The sequence below is a fragment of the Callionymus lyra genome, chromosome 6, assembly GCF_982586985.1.
Source record: "Callionymus lyra chromosome 6, fCalLyr1.hap1.1, whole genome shotgun sequence".
Lineage (NCBI taxonomy): Eukaryota > Metazoa > Chordata > Actinopteri > Syngnathiformes > Callionymidae > Callionymus > Callionymus lyra.
In genome coordinates this window covers 8,027,533-8,047,295 of record NC_141823.1, presented here as the reverse complement: position 1 = coordinate 8,047,295, position 19,763 = coordinate 8,027,533, and the positions used below count along the sequence as shown (strand labels likewise).

Genomic DNA, 19,763 nt, shown 5'->3' with positions numbered 1-19,763 from the left:
ACAGATTCACTGTTTGAACATTTGAAAAATACTAGCTGAAATATATATCAATTACTGAAATAAATATTACAAATTAATTACAAAAATATATATATTTTGAACTATATTCCCCCCAAAAAGGAGGAAATTTAAGGGTAATTAGGGTGAATTATGGGAAATTAATAATTTCCCGAAAGTAGCTGAAGTTATCCTTACTTGATGTGTACTGAATATAGTTTACATTTGATTGACTTATTGGACTGATTTCAATTATCATGGGGGTCCTTCATCCCCCCTCTGCGCCCCCTTACGATTAACGAAAAGGAGCTTAAAATCTCTGTTAATTAGTGTGTGACACATTTGGTTAACATTGCATTGTTATTGTATGTATTTGAATTTTCATGGGGGTCTTATGCCCCCCTTTGTTCCCCCTTACAATAAAAAAACTGCTTAAATTCTTAAATTCCCCCTTAATTAGTATGTTGTATAAATGATTTAAATTTCATCAAATTGTGGACTTATTATGATTTTCATGGGGGTCTTATGCCCGCCTTTGCACCCCCTCAATAAAATAACATCTTGAATTCTTGAATTCACCCTTAATTAGTATGTTATATAAATGATTTAAATTTCATCAAAATGTGGACCCATTACGATTTTCATGGGGGTCTTCTGCCCCCCTATGCACCCCCTTACGATCAACGAAAAGGAGCTTTAAATCTCCCTTAATTAGTGTGTGACCCATTTGGTTAACATTGCATTGTTATTGTATGTATTTGAATTTTCATGGGGCTCTTCTGCCCCCCTTTGTGCCCCCTAACAATAAAAAAACAGCTTAAAATCTTGAATTCCCCCATTAATTAGTATGTTATATAAATGATTTATATTTCATCAAAAATGTGGAAGTATTACGATTTTCATGGGGGTCTTCTGCGCCCCTTTGCGCCCCCTTACAATAAAAAAAACTGCCTCATCTTCCCCCCCTGCCACTTACCTGATATAGTTGCTTCCGTCCTAGAACCTTGACTGAGAGGTCAGTAGTCTACATGCCAGTTTACAAGACACACACCCAAAGACACACACACACAGAGAGACACACACACACACACCGACACACACACACACAGAGACGGACCTACTATTCGTCACATATAAGAAGATTCTCACCGATTCGGTCCAGCCGGTCCAGCGCCACGGTCTCGAAGGCCCGCCTCATCATGGGGTACTCCTCCAGCACCTCGTTGAAGTTGTCCACGGACAGCGAGTACAGGCGGCAGTAGGTGTCGGCTCTCACGCTGGCGGTCCTGCGGCCTCGAGTCAGCAAACAGATCTCTGCGGGAACCGAACAAACACCGTCAGGTCCGTGTATGGATTCAACCCCCTCGAGCAACGTGACCCCAACTCTGTTTTCAAAAGCATTAAAACCTTCTTTTTATTTACCGTGTCGTGTGTTTAAGTCATGCGTGTGCGTCTGTACTGTGTTTTATTTATGAGGCCGTGAACCACACCCGCGTGTATCTCACTATACTTACATGACGATGATAAATAAACGTGTCGGCAGAGATTATTTACAACACACACACACACACACACACACACACGTTCGTCAGCAGCTTGTCTTCCACTAATACTTCTTCTCCCTCCTTTCGTCTCATCTGCTTCCCTGCCATTCTGGGAAACGACTCACAGTTTGTGTCTGACGAAAGAAAAAAAAAAAAAAACATTCCCAGCTTACAGCTCAACGTCTCTCGCTGCTGCTGCCCCGGACGTCTTTAGATAATTCCGAAATCAGTTTAAAAATACTCTTTATTGAATTACGTTTTCTTTGTAAACCTCACAAGTATTCCGCTCGACATCTTCTGGTCATGAGCTGGAACATAAATTTCGGATAAAACCAAAACTATCAATCCAACGTTAGCCTTGATACAATAAGCGGCTGAGACTTCTGAGGCTTGACTTGAAGATTCCTTCCATAGTCCTTGACTAAACCTACGTTGATTCTAAATTATCTACTGTTGTGAATGTGCGGCTGTTCCCTGGGAGGTACTAAACTCCTCTCCAGGGTGTCCCGGGCCTATCACCCTATGTAGCTGGGATCGGCTCCAGCTACCACCAGGAAATCCTAGTCATTGTATTTCCTTGTCAATTCCAATGAAAGGCTGAGTTTCCTCAACTGTGTTTCCTGTCTTTGCTAAACAACAAAAGGTTTGTCGAACATATACCTTTTATTTATTAACTAACTGTATTCAACAGATTTAATTTTGTTATTAGCGGCGGCTAGCTTACTGTGGCTAACAACCTTTTAGTTTGTGACTCAAACACATTTTTTTTTATTAACTGTCGAATCCGGACTCGGGGCAAAGACGTTCTGAATGAAGGTAGAAACAGATTGAGGCAGAGAGAAAATTAAGCGACTCTTACATTACTTTTAAAAAGTCGCCTGAAGCTGTTCAGGAGCACGTAAGTGAGGATCAGGAGTATTGTTAATTGTACATTTCAAAATATTTATTTCTGAGACCAAATAATTAATATCTATATTAACAAATGATTATCATTCAATTGATTATTTATTTGTGATAAATATTGGTATCAAATATGCTTCTAAGTATCAAACACTTTCTAGGTTCTTGATATTCTAGTTTAGTTTAGTAATGTAACAACAATTTCCAGCAACCAAATAAAAACTCACCAAGAGCTGCTTAATCTGCTTGTTTCAGTGAATGTTTTTGAAATAAATACATTTAATTTGAAAGGAATTCTATACTTGAAGGGGGTGAATGGATCCAAAAAACAACACATTTTTAAAAAAATAGATAAAAACTGTTAAAAAATAAATGGCTTTGGGTTGAATTGATACTAAAAAAAACACCCAATTACTCATAAAGTATGTAAAAAATTGTGTAAATTAAATAGCATTTTTTTTCCACGATTGAACTCATGCCCCATCAAGGAGACAAGACCATGGGTGGAAGACCCCAGTGGTGAATCATACAACAATGGCGTGTAAAGGTTAATTTTTAAATCTGAAATTACTACAGTCACAGATCACTCTTGTCAGAAATAAAAAAAAAATTAAAATTCCCAAAGTAAACACATAGATTAATTCCAATTGGACGCCATGACAAGAAGACAGATAATGTGATGGTCCTTGAATGCAGCACAATCGTTTCTATACAGTGTAGCCTTCCAAACCACAAATACATGACATACTCAACAGTTTAAACCAAAACTAAAACATATATATTTTTAAATATATTTGGTACCGATTTAATGCAAAAGTTTGATGCAAAACTCACTTACATTTGCTTCATTTCAATCTATATTAGATGTTAGTGGCTAACTGAGTTTAAACATTACCTAAATATGGTAAATTGAGTTTATAAATGACCTAAATATGGTAAATTGAGTTTATAAATGACCAAAATATGGTAAATTGAGTTTATAAATGACCTAAATATGGTAAATTGAGTTTATAAATTACCTAAAAATGATTGAGTTTATAAATCACCTAAATGTGATCGAGTTTATAAATTACCTATATATGGTAAATTGAGTTTATAAATGACCTAAATATAGACTATTCTTCTGAAATGATTAAGTAAAACGGACAGAAATATGTAATAATAATGAAAATAAATGACCCTCTTGTTTTTTTGTCTTCCTTTCCAACGTTGTTGTTCATATCTGAGTATTCACTGGCCGTACAATAATGACACACATGTATAAACATAGAAATGATCACCAGTTTTAGAGTGTGAACTCAATCGTGTGAGATCGTTTCTGGTCACCGAGCGTGTGTGTGTGTGTGTGTGTGTGTGTGTGTGTGTGTGTGCGTGTGCGTGTGCGTGTGCGTGTGCGTGTGCGTGTGCGTGTGCGTGTGCGTGTGCGTGTGCGTGTGCGTGTGCGTGTGTGTGTGTGTCATGAAATGAGAAGCCAAAACAAAACGCCTGGTTTGCGAGGACAGCGGGAAAAAGACCCTATGTGTGGTGCGCTCCCGTGTTTGTGTGCACATGGATGAGTCCAGCAAGTTATTGTGAACTCGTGAAGATAATTCCACGTGAGCGAGCGAGAGTGCTCGTCTACTGTAAACGTGAGCGAGTGGGGCAGGCCTGGCAGCAGTACCGGGGGTCCATTTCTCGCAGCGGCGCTCCAGTAATCCCCTCTGGAGAGGAGCAGCGCTGCTAGCTATTAAATCCTCTTGTCCTGTGGCTTTGCCAACATCGCCGAGATGAGGCGGTGCAGCGAGCGCTCTGGCCTCATCTGTCTTCAAGTGCAGCACACTTAGCACTGAGATGTCAACCAGCAGAGAAAGAGACACTCATGGCAGCGACTGACGAACAGTCGGAGGCGGAAGATCAGCAGATGTTGACGACCGAACGTTGATAAGAAACACAGAGTGTAAAAGTGCAACATAAATAGAGGTTTGTATTGGCAAGAATATGGCGATATGATGCGTATCACAATAAACTGGTAACAAAACATCACGATTTATTGTGATTGTGACTGTAGTAACAAGAATATATTTGTACCATTGCCAAACCAAAACATGTCCAAACATCAGCTTTAAAAGCTGCTGGAGTCCACTGTATCCTCTCGTCCTCAGTCGTAGCTAGAATCTTTTAATTTCTAGCGTTTTAATTTTCTTAACCTGGATCTAAAAGCATTTTTCTGGGTCTATATTTATTTCCACGAAAAAAAGTTTCTGTCTTATGATGGTGACCCAAATATGGATGTGCAGTATCTACAATCTGGCAATACATTATTACAATACAGGTGCAACGATAAAGTATATAGTGATACTGTAAGAACAAGGATATATGTGTAGTATTGTCGAGTACTTGACTCTGGTGTTGTAATATTTACAGACCACATGACTCTTGACGAAGTTGTAACTGCTTTCATTTGTTTTCAAACCAAAATATGTTCAAACATCAGCTTTAAAAGCTCCTGCAGTCACTGTATCCTCTCGGCCTCAGTCATAGCCAGAATGTTTAAATTTGTAGCGTTTAAAGTTTCTTAACCTGGATCTAAAAGCATTTTTCTGGGTCTAAATTTATTTCCGCGGAAAAGTTTCTGCCTTATGACGGTGACACAAATATGGATGTGTAGTATCTAGAATCTGGCGATACATTATTACAATACAGGTGCAAAGATACAGTATATAGTAATACTGCAATAACAAGTATATAGGTGTAGTATTGTCGAGTACTTGACTCTGGTGTTGTAGTATTTACAGACCACATGACTCTTGACGAAGTCGTAACTGCTTTCATTTCAAAATATGTCCAAACATAGTCACTGTATCCTCTTGTCCACAGTCATCGCCGGGATCATGTGGGATTTCTTTCTTCCTTTATCTGCAAATTTAAAGACCCCAGCTGTCTAATGGCCTGTAATTTCATTGCAACACAAAAATGAATGCTGTATATAAAATATATATATATATATATATATATATATATATATATATATATATAGTATTGTACAAAAAAACTTGTTTAAAAAAAAAAGAATGTAAGTAAAAATTGGAAATAAACAGATCTTTGCATTCAGTCATAAATGTGCTTTGTTACTTAATCAATACTGACTCATTTAGAATGATTCCAAAGTATTAACAAACCCTTTTTTTAATGTGGTTTTAGACACGCAGTGAGGTTTGTGGCCACCAGAGGGAGTGGCCCACTAGTATGAGACGTGGCTAACATGACGCATCAATTTATACTACTGACTTCAGGCTCCAACAGGAAGTCAGACTGAATCATATCCAAGCAAACCTCCTGCCTTTTTTTTCTGAAGTCATTCAGCCGGAGCTGATAAGAGCGTCAACAACTTTCCCATAGAACATAAACTATGTTATTAACTCTGCCAAGTAATCTCTGAGTAACAGTAATCTCTGTCTGCCTGTTGGAAAATGAACAAAATGGATTCATTTTTAAATTCTCAGGGGACAATAATGATATAAAAAATGTTTGTGAGTTTCTGAGCTGGTATTTCACTACCAGAGTTCCAGAACGGTGCCATTCGGCCATTATTGACATTTCAAATGCCAAAAAAGTACCTTATCCAGATAAAATAAAAGGTTTAAATATGTGTGTAAATAAAAAGCTGGGGGTACTCTTCAAGATACAATTTCAATCACGGTACCAGATGTCACACTAAAATGTCAACCAGTTTTAGTCACATGACCAAAATGTGTCCCCAAAATCCTTTTTTTTCCTGGTCCAAGTAATGAAGGTTTTGGCCTCAAAACAACAATGATACTTCTGAGAAATAGCTAGGAAAAATATCTCAAACTTATATGCCGATGTTAAAATCAAGGAGCCAAGACCGGAGCCTTGTGGAACCCCACACAACAAGAGCATCCATAGTGTATTATTTATATATGTATGATTTATGCTATGATATTGACTCAAGCAACACAATTTAGCAAATAACTTTTTTTACTCCTTTTTTTCAGCCTCCAAAGCTACAAAAATATGTCAAACTAATGTGGCGATGTGAAAATCAAGGAGCCAAGTATGGACCCCTGTGGAACCCAACAAAACAGAAGGGCATCCATAGTGTATTATTAATTAATTTATGATACCATATTGACTGCAGCAACACAACAGAGCAAATAACTTTTTTTTACTAGATTTCTTTTAGCCTCTGAAGCTACGAAAAATATGTCAAGCAAATGTGGCAACGTGAAAATCAAGGGGCCAAGAATGGAGCCCTGTGGAACCCCACACAACAGAAGAGCATCTGTAGTGTATTATTTATTTATGATTTATGATATGATATTGACTCAAGCAACAAAACCCGTTAAAAAACTTTTTTTTACTACATTTTTTCATCTTTGGAAGCTACGAAAAATATGTCAAACTAATGTGGCGACGTGAAAATCAAGGAGCCAAGAATGGACTCTTGTGGAACACCACACAACAGAAGTGTATTATTTTTTTATTCATGATTTATGATATGATATTGACTCAAGCAACACATTAAAGCAAATAACTTTTTTTTACTAGATTTCTTTTAGCCTCCGAAACTACAAAAAATATGTCAAACTAATGTGGCGATGTAAAAATCAAGGAGCCAAGAATGGACCCCTGTGGAACCCCACACCACAGAAGAGCATCCATAGTGTATTATTTATTTATGATTTATGATATGATATTTACTCCAGCAATACAATAAACCAAAAAACATTTTATCAGCAAATACATTTTTTTCAGCCTCCGAAGGACTCAAGAGAAGATTTGAAAGAGAAATGAGACAAGATGTTGATCAAGAAGATGTCGAGAAGTTTAATCCCGACATCTGATTCGTTTTGCGTTTGTCCAGACAGTGTGTGTGTCGATGTCGATGCCACATGGATCCCATGAGTGTTTTGTAAAACTCCATGGTTTCATGAACGCTCCTCTGACTCATCGGTCGTCACAATCCCGCGTGAAATCCAAGATTAGCGTTTCATCTTCGTGACGCGAGGGCCACGACGTCTTCTTAAAAAAAATCGTGGCCGCGGTCATTAACCCGCCAGCCTCGCCGTCGCCGCGGCGACATCTCCACCAGATCTTTGATGATGTGAATCAGAAGACGTCCGATGATACAAGATTAGTGGTCCTGGATTAAACATGTTGTCCGCTCTGGATTATTGATGCTTCCCCGAGATATAAACACAAACTTTCCGCTGTCATTGATCTGAGCGGAAGCTGTCGACCTACATCTGAGAGAAGCTGCTGGGGATTTTTTTTTTTTCTCGCACTCGAGAGACAAAGCGTTCATCAAAATTGAATGACACCGATGGAAATTGGATGTTGCTCTGGAAAAGAAGCGAGACGTCACATTCGGTGACCTTCGCAGGCGGTGGTTCTGTCAGAGCCCACGTGTCCGGAGCTCTTACAGGAGAGCGACGGTTCCCTGGAGTCCCTGCACCGGCTCGTGGAGAGAAGAGCGCCCAATATAGAATTAAGCTTCACTCAGAGCACGCTCACGTTCGGCCACATTTCATCATTCAACACTGGTTTTCTTTTTTTTTTTTTCCAGTTGTGGCGACTCTTGTGAGCTTCATCTTGCACAAAGAGCTTTGATTGTAGGTGTGTCAAGACACTGTAGAGACATTCAACTTCCTACCCTAGACATGAAAGAATAATAATATTAATTTGTTCCCACGAATGAGTATTTCATGGCCACAAATTATTGTTTTTGTGCCACTAGTTCATGTCTGGGGCTCCGTAGCAGTTTATTATTAACAAATAATAATTGAAAAAAATGTTATTAGCTTTAAAATCATATTTTATTTCATCATAGTTCCTTTATAAAAATCAAATAATTCGATTTATGAATTTATATTATTGTTTAATTGCAATCTTTGTGTTGCAATTTAACTTCCGACCACTAGATGGCAGCAGTCATTACGGCCTCCGCAGCTAGAGGAAGAATATAATCCTGCAAGATTCCGGCAATGACTGAGGATGAGAGGATACAGTGACTGAAGCTTTTAAAGATGATGTTTGGACACATTTTTGGTTGGAAAACCAATGAAAGCAGTTATGACTTCTTCAAGAGTCATGTGTCTATAAATTCTGCAACACTAGAGTCAAGTATTGGACAATATTACAAATATATCCTTACTACAGTATCATTATACATTGCATTGTAGTGTAGCAAAATGAAAAAAATGCAATAAAAAACATTGAGTAACCTGAAAATAAAAATAATACAAAAAGGCTAAGAATTATGAAGTATTGAGTTTAGAGAATGTGATTTTAAATTATTGAAATTAGAATAACAAACTATATGTGAAAAAAATTATATTCGGTAATATTTTCTATACATTATTTAAAAAAAAAAAAAGAATTCAACCTTTTAACATAAAACTATTTAATTGAATGTTTAATATGTCATATTATTAAAACTTAAAGATTTCAATTTAAAAAGTTTACATTTTTCCAGAAGATGTAACTTTTGATGCTTTCACCGTAAAGACTTGAATACAAGGAAGTAGATTAGTGCCACCAGACTATCAAATGGTTCAATTCAACATTCGTATATTGAATTTAAAAGGCTAAAAATTAAAAAATATTGAGTTTGGAAAATGTAATTTTTGAATTATTAGAATTATAACAGAAAACTCTATGTGTAAAAATAAAATCATTTAAAAAAGAGTCAAATATTTACAATAAATCATTTATAAAAAAAACGTACAATTAATGGAACGAAGACGAAAATAAATTCAACCTTTTAATAACCAAATTATTGAATTAAATTTAAAACAAATGAAATGCTTAAAAAAACAAGAACATTTTAATATAAAAGTATATGTATATTCAACTTCACTTCAATATTCAATATTCTTATGGCACTGATTCATCTTGGAATTTGAAATAAAACTCTTAAAACGGCCAAATTACGTAAATACACCGTCAGTTTTCTTCAAGTAAAACTTGTAAATTCCATTTCCAAAAAGAGCCTCTTGAACTTTCTTCAGGACCAAACAAAAGCGACTTTTGAGCGGAGGCTCAAAAAGCTGCCGGCCCTGTGACTCAACCCTCCCACAAATGTCATGAACTTTGGCTTCCACTAGTTTTTTTGCATAATCCCGCCAACAAAACCCGCCGACAACAGGAACAATAAAAGAAACATAAGCTTCTTGTTGCGCCGTATCATCATGACTCATAAATCTTTACCAGTCCTCTGTTTGTTTCCATTTTTTTTCTCCGATGCTGCATTGAATTCATGTGTTTACTCGGGGAGGCACCTTCACGCTGCAGCGTCGCTACATTTAGAGCCTCCATCTCCCGTGTTCGTCAGTCCAAACAATGTTCCGGGGTCTGGTGACAGGTCTACATGTTCCGCAGACACACAGCAGGAGACAAGCTACGCTCTCAGCCCCGGTTTATTGACGTTCAGTCGCTACATCCGCCGCGGGAGCAGATATTTATGCCACAAACAGTCAATAAAAACCCTTTTCAGGTGATGTGGGAGCAACACAGGGCTGAGTATGTTGAAGCAAGGCAACAAATACATGACTCTCCTGTACTGTTACTGAGAAAACTATACACACGCTTACAAATTCTACTTTTTTATTTATTTATTGTGTGTTTAGTCAGGATGATTCAGACATTTACTAAGTAAAAATCATACGGACTATCACACGTGCGGTTCAACACTGTACTTTTTATTTTTTTTCATTTAATAATTACTTGTTTTTCAACACTAACACAGTGGAATATGTATTTTTTATTTCATTTTCTTACTTGTGTCTTTAGTAAGGATCTTTCAGACATTTAGAAGTTAAGTCACAGGGAGTCGCACACATCTGCGGTTCAACACTCTTATATAGTACATTATTTTTTCATTTAATAATTAAATACTTGTTTTTTAACACTAACACGGTAAAAAATGTATTTTTTTATTTCATTTTCTTACTTGTGTCTTTAGTAAGGATCCATTCAGATATTTAGAAGTCAAGTCACAAGGACTATCACACGTGTGCGGTTCAACACTCTTATACAGTAAAATATATATTTTAAAAATTTAATTTAACAATCACTTTAGTGTTTAATGTTATTCAGACATTTAGACATGTGTGCGGTTCAAAACTCTACAGTAAAATATATATATTTTTATTTTATTTAATAATTACTTTCTTGTGTGTGAGATAAGTGAGGAAGATTTAGACATTTAGAACTAAAATCACAGAGACTAACACACATGTGTGGTTCAGTTGTGTCAATCCCATAAAGCGCCAAACTTTTCAACCCAGTCCAAATCTTGACGTGCTCTTAAAGGTCAGAACGACTCCTAAAATTCAAGCAATTCAATTCAAGAGCAAATTTCTGTCCTAGATTTCTATCTTAATGTGCGATTCAGCAGTTTACCGAAAATGACAGATAAGTACCGATCAATATTTCTGTATGTGTGCGGTTTAGCCCTTTTAAAAAGCCCTTATCTAATCATGTCATCAATCATCTCAGTCCACTCTGAAGTGTGCGGTTAAGAAGTCAGACTCACGCAGATCCAGAATCTTCAATCACAAGGTGTTCGGTTAAATGTTCGATTCAAACATGACAAAGACCTGTTCGGTTCAGCATTCATCGAAATGTGTCGAGGAGAAACTGTCGAGTACGATTGTTTAAAAAAAAAAATGATCCCACATTTTTTTGTAGCTTGATTCAGAGTTCTGGACATGAACTGTATAACGTGTGCGATTCAGCGACTGCATCATTGATAACTGTAGACCCTACTGTTAGCAACAAACAAGACCACAACAATCTAGGAGTCATCAGGGACTGCTATTGTCTTCACCAGGACGCCCCCTTGTGGATACAGACGCCACTACACATACAAAACATTGTAAGAAACCCACATTAGCATCATTTGAGTCGAGGCACAACAAGGACTTTCAGAGTCGATGCAAATACTGACATTTTAGTTTGTTGTAAAAACAACATCCACGTGTTTTATTCCGACTCCGTGTGCGGTGAAGGATCCGTGTCCAGAAGCCTGGTCTGGAAAAGCTCACCTGGACTCTTGAGTCCTCCTGTCAGCTTCCATCTTCTTCCCCGACGCCGCCCGCAGCCCGGGCTCCAGACTCGCGCTAACCTTTAAAACATCCGCAGTGGGCTCCTGATTCCCGGTGACATGCCATGCTCACTCTCGCACAGCATTAGCATAGCCAAGCAAACACCTTGCATTTGGCTAGCGTGCACCGACGGGGGGGGGGTCGGGGGGGTGCTGGCGAGGGGGTTGTGGGGGGTTCTCTTCAGCACAGGGGCTGGTGCCACATCTCATCGTTGCGTTTATGTTGACGAGCGAGGGAAGGACAAAGTACAGCGACGTTCAAGGTCGCGGGGATGTTTGTGTTTGTAAATGCCATCTGGAATCAATGACTTGCTTCAGCTGCCGCGGGAAACAAAACCTTCGGAAACTGATGCTGGAGCAGATACACACACACACACACACACACACACACACACACACACAAACACACACACACACACACACACACACACACACACACACACACACACACACACACACACACACACACACACACACACACACACACACACACACACACACACACACACACACACACACACACACACACACACACACACACACACACACACACACACAACCGGCCCGGGTTTTTAACGGTGACAACAAAAACGACTTTTGACGGTGTCGCCAAATTGTCTAAAAAAAAAAAAAGTAGGTCATTCCCCTGGACAAGGGTCTAAAGCTAGTGGAGAGTCAAAATGGTGGATCAAAGAGGCATAATTGTGCTTCATTTATTGTGGAATTATTGAATAAGAAGAGTTTGAATCCATTAGATCTTTAAGAGGCGCTAATAGCTCTGCAACGTTTTATCTTATTCTTTCTGATAAAGCCTTATTAACCGTTGTGTTATCTCATGGTCAAGGTGACACGATTGCCCCGAAAACCAATGTGTTCGTGGTATCCCTTGTATTGTCTCTGTTCACCTTGACCCAGAGACAACACAAGGGATACCACAAACACATTTTTTTTCTTCGGGTCACTTTGACCCAGAGAACACTCAAGAGTTAAAAAACAGTTAAAAATAAAAATTTGAAAACATGACATAGCACTGTCATGTTTTCAAATTTTTATTTTTATTATAACGTACATTATTTACTCACTTATTTAAAAAATACTTTTAAAATACAGAATATTACATTTTTAGTGGTTAAGGACTAGGACTAGGTTTTTTTTGTTTTTTTTTATAAATTAATAAATATATTAGAAATAACATTTAAGAAGTTAAGAAAATAAAAATTGTAAAAATTATAAAACATGTTTTAAAATATAATTAATTCAATTTGTTATGGTTACAATAAGGGTAAAGGTCAGGATACTGGTCAAGGTTACTATTTATTTAAAAAATAAATTAAAAATAAATTAATAAAAAAATAACTATATTTCAATAAAAATCCAATAGATAAAATAGCCACTTTCCTCTTATACTGAAACGTGGATCCAGTTTTTAATCTTCTTTTCTTTGCATTAACATTTCCTGGAAATTCCGTTTAGATATTTGTATCCAATTTTGAGTTATCTTGCCACACAATAATATAACCTCATCTTGGAAAATGTCATCAGGGGCCACATATAGTGGCTGTTTTGAGGGGCCATCAAACTAAAATAAAGGAGATAAAATTCATAAAACCAAGTAAAAAATGAAATTTACTTAGTTTTATATTTATCTTACATTTAAAAAAAAACATATAGTTGTATTCAATAAGTAGTATTAATAAAAATTAAATACTAAAGGAAATAGGTTCTACATGATTTTTGACCTCATGAGAGCCACCTAAATACAGTGAAATGTATGTACCTCTGGGTCGCACTTAACAAAACCTCCTTGGGGGAGGTAACTATGGTCCTTTTTAAGTCCTTTCCCTTTTTTTATTTTTGGAAAGGCTCCTCAACCCATCTGCTCAGTGTTCGCAAAAAAGATCATCATGATGAACCAGAGAAACGTCAGCTTGAGCTCCACTTTAAAGAAACCAAAACAAAGCCAAGCTGCTGACATTTACACAGAAAACAGCTTTTGCCAATTAGGGAAAACAATTTTTGCCTCCATGTTCTTCTATCTTCTCCCATCCCCGGCAGAGAACATGCAGCAGCAGCAGCAGCGAGAGGACCTGCAGCAGATGGTCGGGGCCCCTACAGACAAACACTCTCCACACACCGGAGTCCCATCAGCGTCACTCCAAGATGGCAGACGCAAAGATGGCAGCTCTAAAGCCACAATCTGCTGCGGCTCCGCTCGGAGGGGAAGCGAGTCCGCCTCGGAGAGTTCTGGGACATCAGGCGAAGGCTGGTAACGGCAAGTTTGTTTACAGGCGACATGAGAACGCTCGCCGTCATAGAGGACATCCAGTCATGGTGGCCCTTTGACAGTCTTCATCTGGCCGCTTTTCTGAACGATTTTATTTTGTGCTTATAATTGTATTTAATACAAAATATAGTACAAGTTCTATTATATATGTGTAGGTTCTTTGTTTAGGACTGTTTTCATTATTTTCTTTGACCTTTTTCTTAATATTTGAGTGAATATTGAGATCAAATATAAATTTATTTAACCTATTTTGTATCAGTTTTCTCAAAGAATAAAGGTATATTTAGGATTATTTAATATTTCTATTTTTACTCTTGTTTTTTATGTTGAAGGTTTTCTATCCTATTTTGTTTTCGGACCATTTTATTACCTAAGGGGCAAAAGTCTATTTTCGCTGTTGAAAAATGATGTACATTTTATGTACATTTATAAATTTTATATAAATATATATGAATAATTTATTTAGAAATCGTGAAAAACTGACAAAGCATGCAAGTGAGAAGAGGAATGCTCCTCCCATGATGCAACACTAATAGACTCAGGGACTCATTCATTCCTTGTGCTATTAGATTGTTTAATTCTGAGTTTGGGGGCAAGAGTGGAGTGAAAATATGATTCTTTTAATCTTTGAATCCTTTTCTTTGTTATTATTCTTTGATCCATTTTCTTTATCTTTAGATTTAGATCGTGTCATCTTGCACTTTCTTTTTATTGCACTTTGTTCTTGTTTCATGAATCTATCGTCTCTGTTGATGTGTGCTGGAAAATTTCCCAAATGAGACCTTCAGAGGATCAATAAGGTTCATCCGTCCATCTAAGTATGATACATACGTATATTATACAATATTAAGTATACATTATTTTGATTGACTATGAGTCCTCAAACACCCATATTATATTTAAACTGAAAAATAAAAATGTTAAAGTTAGAAGTTGAGAATTGAGTGAATAAAGGATAAAATACTTAGCAGTCGAGGTCATCGGCCAAACAAAATATGTATTTCTTAAACAGGAATTCCGTAATTTTATTCTTGGAGGCTCATGTTTCAACTCACTTTGACCTTCAGGTACATTCATATACTCACACCTAAACTTTATTAAACTTTAACAACACTTTTGTCTAGTAACGACTACTAATACACTACAGTACCTTACTACATCTTTAAAGTATGTACTTTTTTGAGTATTGTTTTGATTGTCTAAGCGCTTTGTGACCCTGGTCTCGAAAAGCGCTATATAAATAAATATTACTTACTTACTTACTTACTTACTAATACCACTTATACTATTAATACTAATTATACTACTAATCCTACTACTGCTCTTACTAATTATACTTGTTCTACTAATTCTTCTACTACTACTTATTCTACTTCCCCCTTTTTTACTTCCACTACTAATTCTATGACTACTAATACTTATACTACCAATTATTCTACTACTTTTACTACTCATTTCACTTCTACTAATTCTACTACTACTTATTATTATACTACTAATTATTCTACTACTTCTACTACTTATTCTACTTCTACTACTACTTCTACATCTACTTATAACTCTACTATGTCTACTACTAATTCTACTACTTCTTCTACTCCCACTTCTACTACTTATTCTACGTCTACTACTACTTCCACATCTACTTATAACTCTACTATGTCTACTACTAATTCTACTACTTCTTCTACTCCCACTTCTACTACTTATTCTACTTCTACTACTACTTCTACATCTACTTATAACTCTACTATGTCTACTACTAATTCTACTACTTCTTCTACTCACACCACTACTACTTATTCTACTTCTACTACTAAATTCTACCTTTTCTTCTCAACCATTTTTCACTTTATTTCAAGGTTTTCACATCAGTCGTTTTTCTTTATGCATCATTTAAACCATTTCCACACATTTGTACTTTGAATACAAATACAAGCTTTCACTTAGATTTAGAATATAAAGCATTCACACTACATTTCCTTCCGGAAATGCAAATGTTCTAGTTTTTGAGCTGAAATCTTTATAGCTGACGATGTCAACATTAATTAACATTATCTTGACCGTCCAGTGAGCCTCACGAATGACACATAAATGGACCCCGGGCCATACTTCGAGACATTAGATTACAGCTCTGGGTTGATACACACACACACACACGCACACGCACACACACACACACACACACACACACACACACACACACACACACACACGTGTCAGCTACAACAAATGTGAGAACCACGACTCATCCATTCATAGAGAACCTGAATTATTTACACAATCAAACACTCCGTCTGCTCCAGTTTGTTAGCTGTTGGATAAGCACAGGCCGGAGAGCCTGGAGTCTAAAGTGGACACGACATGTCCTGGATGGGAGCGTCGCCCGGGCACACAGCGATCCAGTGTCGAGGGGAAATGTAATGTGACTGCAGCTCTGACGCCGAGGGACACGTGGATCTGTGCCGGGCCTCGCTCCGCCGATGCTGCTCTGGGCTCGGAGAGAAATGCACACCCTTCCAAACTCACTTCAATCTTTTGCTTCTTTTCGCTCCCGAAACACTTATCTGAACAACAGGCTCGCCGCCCTCTCGCTCGCACCACGGCGGTGCCATCATGGTCCGGTCCACTCAGAGGTCGTCTCTGAAGGAGTCGCTTCTCAAACTCCACTGTGATTGAAACTTGAGAGACGCTCCTTTCTTTGATGTTCTTGTGAGTGCGAGCAAGTTACAGTTGTGTGCTCACAAATATATATACTGTACAGTGGTATGAAAAAGTTTGGGCACCCCTGTACATTTTCATGATTTTCCTTTATAAATCATTGGTTGTTTGGATAAAAAAAATCCAGTTAAATATATCTTATAGGAGACAAACACAGTGATATTTGAGAAGTGAAATAAAGTTTATATGATTTAAAGAAAGTGTGCAAGAATTATTTAAACAAAATTAGGCATGTGCATAAATTTAGGCACCCTTATATCTTATTGATTTTAATACCTTTAGCACTAATTATTGGTAACCTCAGTGACCCTTGACCTCCATACACAGGTGAGTCCAATCATGAGAAAGGGTATTTAAGGAGGCCGATTGTAAGTGTTTCTTCTCTGGCAACATGGGAGCCTCAAAACAACTCTCAAATGACCTGAAAACAATGTTTGTTCAACATCATGGTTTAGGGGAAGGATATCAGGTCAATTTTGAGTTCCAATAATTAGTGCTAAAGGTATTAAAATCAATAAGATATAAGGGTGCCTAAATTTATGCACATGCCTAATTTTGTTTAAATAATTCTTGCACACTTTCTGTAAATCATATAAACTTTATTTCACTTCACAAATATCACTGTGTTTGTCTCCTATAAGATATATTTAACTGGAATTTGTTATCCAAACAACCAATGATTAATAAAGGAAATTCGTGAAAATGTACAGGGGTGCCCAAACTTGTTCATACCACTGTATATCTGTATGGTGAGTTTTGTATTCTTTAAAAAGCGTTGTATATGTTTTTTATTTTCCCTGTATCCACATATTATATAATTTTTTTGACCTATTATAGTTAATTGAAAGTTAATTCAGGTTTGTTTACAAATGACCCCCCTTTAAAATAAGGTCAGTCATTGTTAGGACGCCTGCCTTAGAAGTGATTCAGGACATTTAGGTTAGGTTAGGTAGAACTTTATTTCCAACTGATAAGAGACTTCAAGAAAGTACAGTCTGTTTGCCGTCTGGCCTGAGATCACCTGAGTGTTTACCCAGAAGAGCTGAAAGAGGTTTCTGGGACAAATAAGTCTGGACCTCTTTACTCCAAATTAGGCCCTTGAGGGACGACCTTGAGGTTTGGATGGAGGAACGTCTGGATGATGAATAGATCACGGATGGATGGATGGACACATGGATGGATGAATATGTGGATGGATGGATGAATTGATGGACGGCCAGACGGATCTATAGACAACAGATTGATGGATGGATCGGCCCATGATCATGTCATTTGTTTCTCTGACTTTTGCATGTTTCACTAAACAAGCATTTTCATCATCATATATATATATTCTAAATCCTCTCCTTGAAACAACTTGTCATTCATTTCATTCCAGCATTCATGTAATACAAAGTTATATATATATATATATATATATATATATATATATATATATACTGTATATATATTTTTTCTAAGAACATTGATGATTTATTCCAGTACTGCAGAATAACATCCCGTCCTGTAAAACCTATAAGCTCTGTCCATAAAGACATGACTTTAATCCTTGCAGAGCCAAGGTCTCAAGCAGGCAAGTTCTAACAAAATTAAACTTTGTTTTGTTTTTCAACCGTTATGTAAAGTAAAGGACATTTCAAAACTTCATTAACTTTATATTTCCATAATAAACAATGAAGTGGATTAAAGCTCTGTGTTTCTATACATCACAATCCTGTAAATCTACAATTACAGAAGAATAATTAACAAGCCTGGCCAAGCTATGCTCTTGAGCCTGGCGCAGTAATACTAGTAAGTGTGGCATAGTAATAATAGCTTGCTTGGTATAGAAATATTAGCTTCTAGGCTTAGTAATACTAGTTAGCGTGGTGTAGTAATACTAGCTAGCGTGGTGTAGTAATAATAGCTAGCGTGGTGTAGTAATCCTAGATAGCGTGGCATAGTAATCCTAGTTAGTGTGGAATAGTAATACTTGCTAGCGTGGCGTAGTACTACCAGCTAAGGTGGCATAGTAATACTAGCTAGCGTGGCGTAGTAATGCTAGCTAGGGTGGTGTAGTAATACTAGCTAGCATGGCATAGTAATACTAGCTAGCGTGGAAAGCTAGGGTGGCGTAGTAATACTAGCTAGCGTGTCGTAGTAATACTAGCTAGCGTGGCGTAGTTATACTAGCTAGCCTGGGATAGTTATACTAGTTAGCGTGGCGTTGTAATACTAGCTAGGGTGGCATAGTAATACTAACTAGCATGGCGTAGTAATACTAGCTAGCGTGGCATAGTAATACTAGCTAGGGTGGCGTAGTAATACTAGCTAGCGTGGCGTAGTAATACTAGCTAGCGTGGCGTAGTACTACTAGCAAGGGTGGCGTAGTAATAATAGCTAGCATGGCGTAGTAATACTAGCTAGCATGGCGTAGTAATACTAGCTAGCTGATTGTAATACTAGCTAGTGTGCATACTAAACAATAAAGAGAATTAAAGCTCGATACATCAAAATCCTACAAATTACAGACGAATAATTAATAATAAAACAACTTTTTATGGCCAGAATATTTGTTTTCTTTGGAGAAAAATAAACACTGTTTATATAAATAAAAGTTTATGCCTTAACGTTAAGCAGTTTTTTTTGGTCTTATATAAAGATAAATTCTAAAATTAAATTAACGCGAGGATTCCAATCGTTCCCGAATGAGAACCACGTCGTTGAAGGACCTGGTCCCTGGTTTAAGGGTTTATTTATCCTTCAGTTCTAGACTATAAATAACCTTTAAGGGACTATTGGACTTCTGAGCCGCACACTCTCGGCAGTTTTCCTGCCAATTAATTTCATGAATGACTAACTTGTGTTTGGTAACAAACTCCCAATGGCTGCTGGCTTACCTCAACAACACCCCCCCCCCATCACACACACACACACACACACACACACACACACACACACACACACACACACACACACACACACACACACACACACACACACACACACACACACACACACACACACCCGTGAGAGGCACTGCCGGGACAATTTGGAATAAAAGAGTCAAAAAGAAACACGTCCGTGTATTAGAGAGGAAAATAATTACAGGCTTCAGATCAAAGCAGACGATTTGGTTTCTGTTCCAAAAAGCCCGGTGTTGGCACTCGGGTGAGGAAATATTCATTCGTAGATTTTGCTCGATGCATTTTGATGACGCGACGATACGAGT

General features: G+C 37.4%; 1 protein-coding gene across 1 annotated transcript in view; it reads right to left on the bottom strand.

Moving 5' to 3' along the window:
- hcn4 (hyperpolarization activated cyclic nucleotide-gated potassium channel 4) overlaps positions 1-19,763 on the bottom strand; it is a 120,614-nt gene that overhangs the window by 6,008 nt on the left and 94,843 nt on the right. Inside the window, exon 7 of the mRNA XM_087793399.1 lies at positions 1,147-1,311. Within this exon, the coding sequence (XP_087649525.1) occupies positions 1,147-1,311 (165 nt within the window). The remainder of the gene's footprint in view (positions 1-1,146; positions 1,312-19,763) is intronic.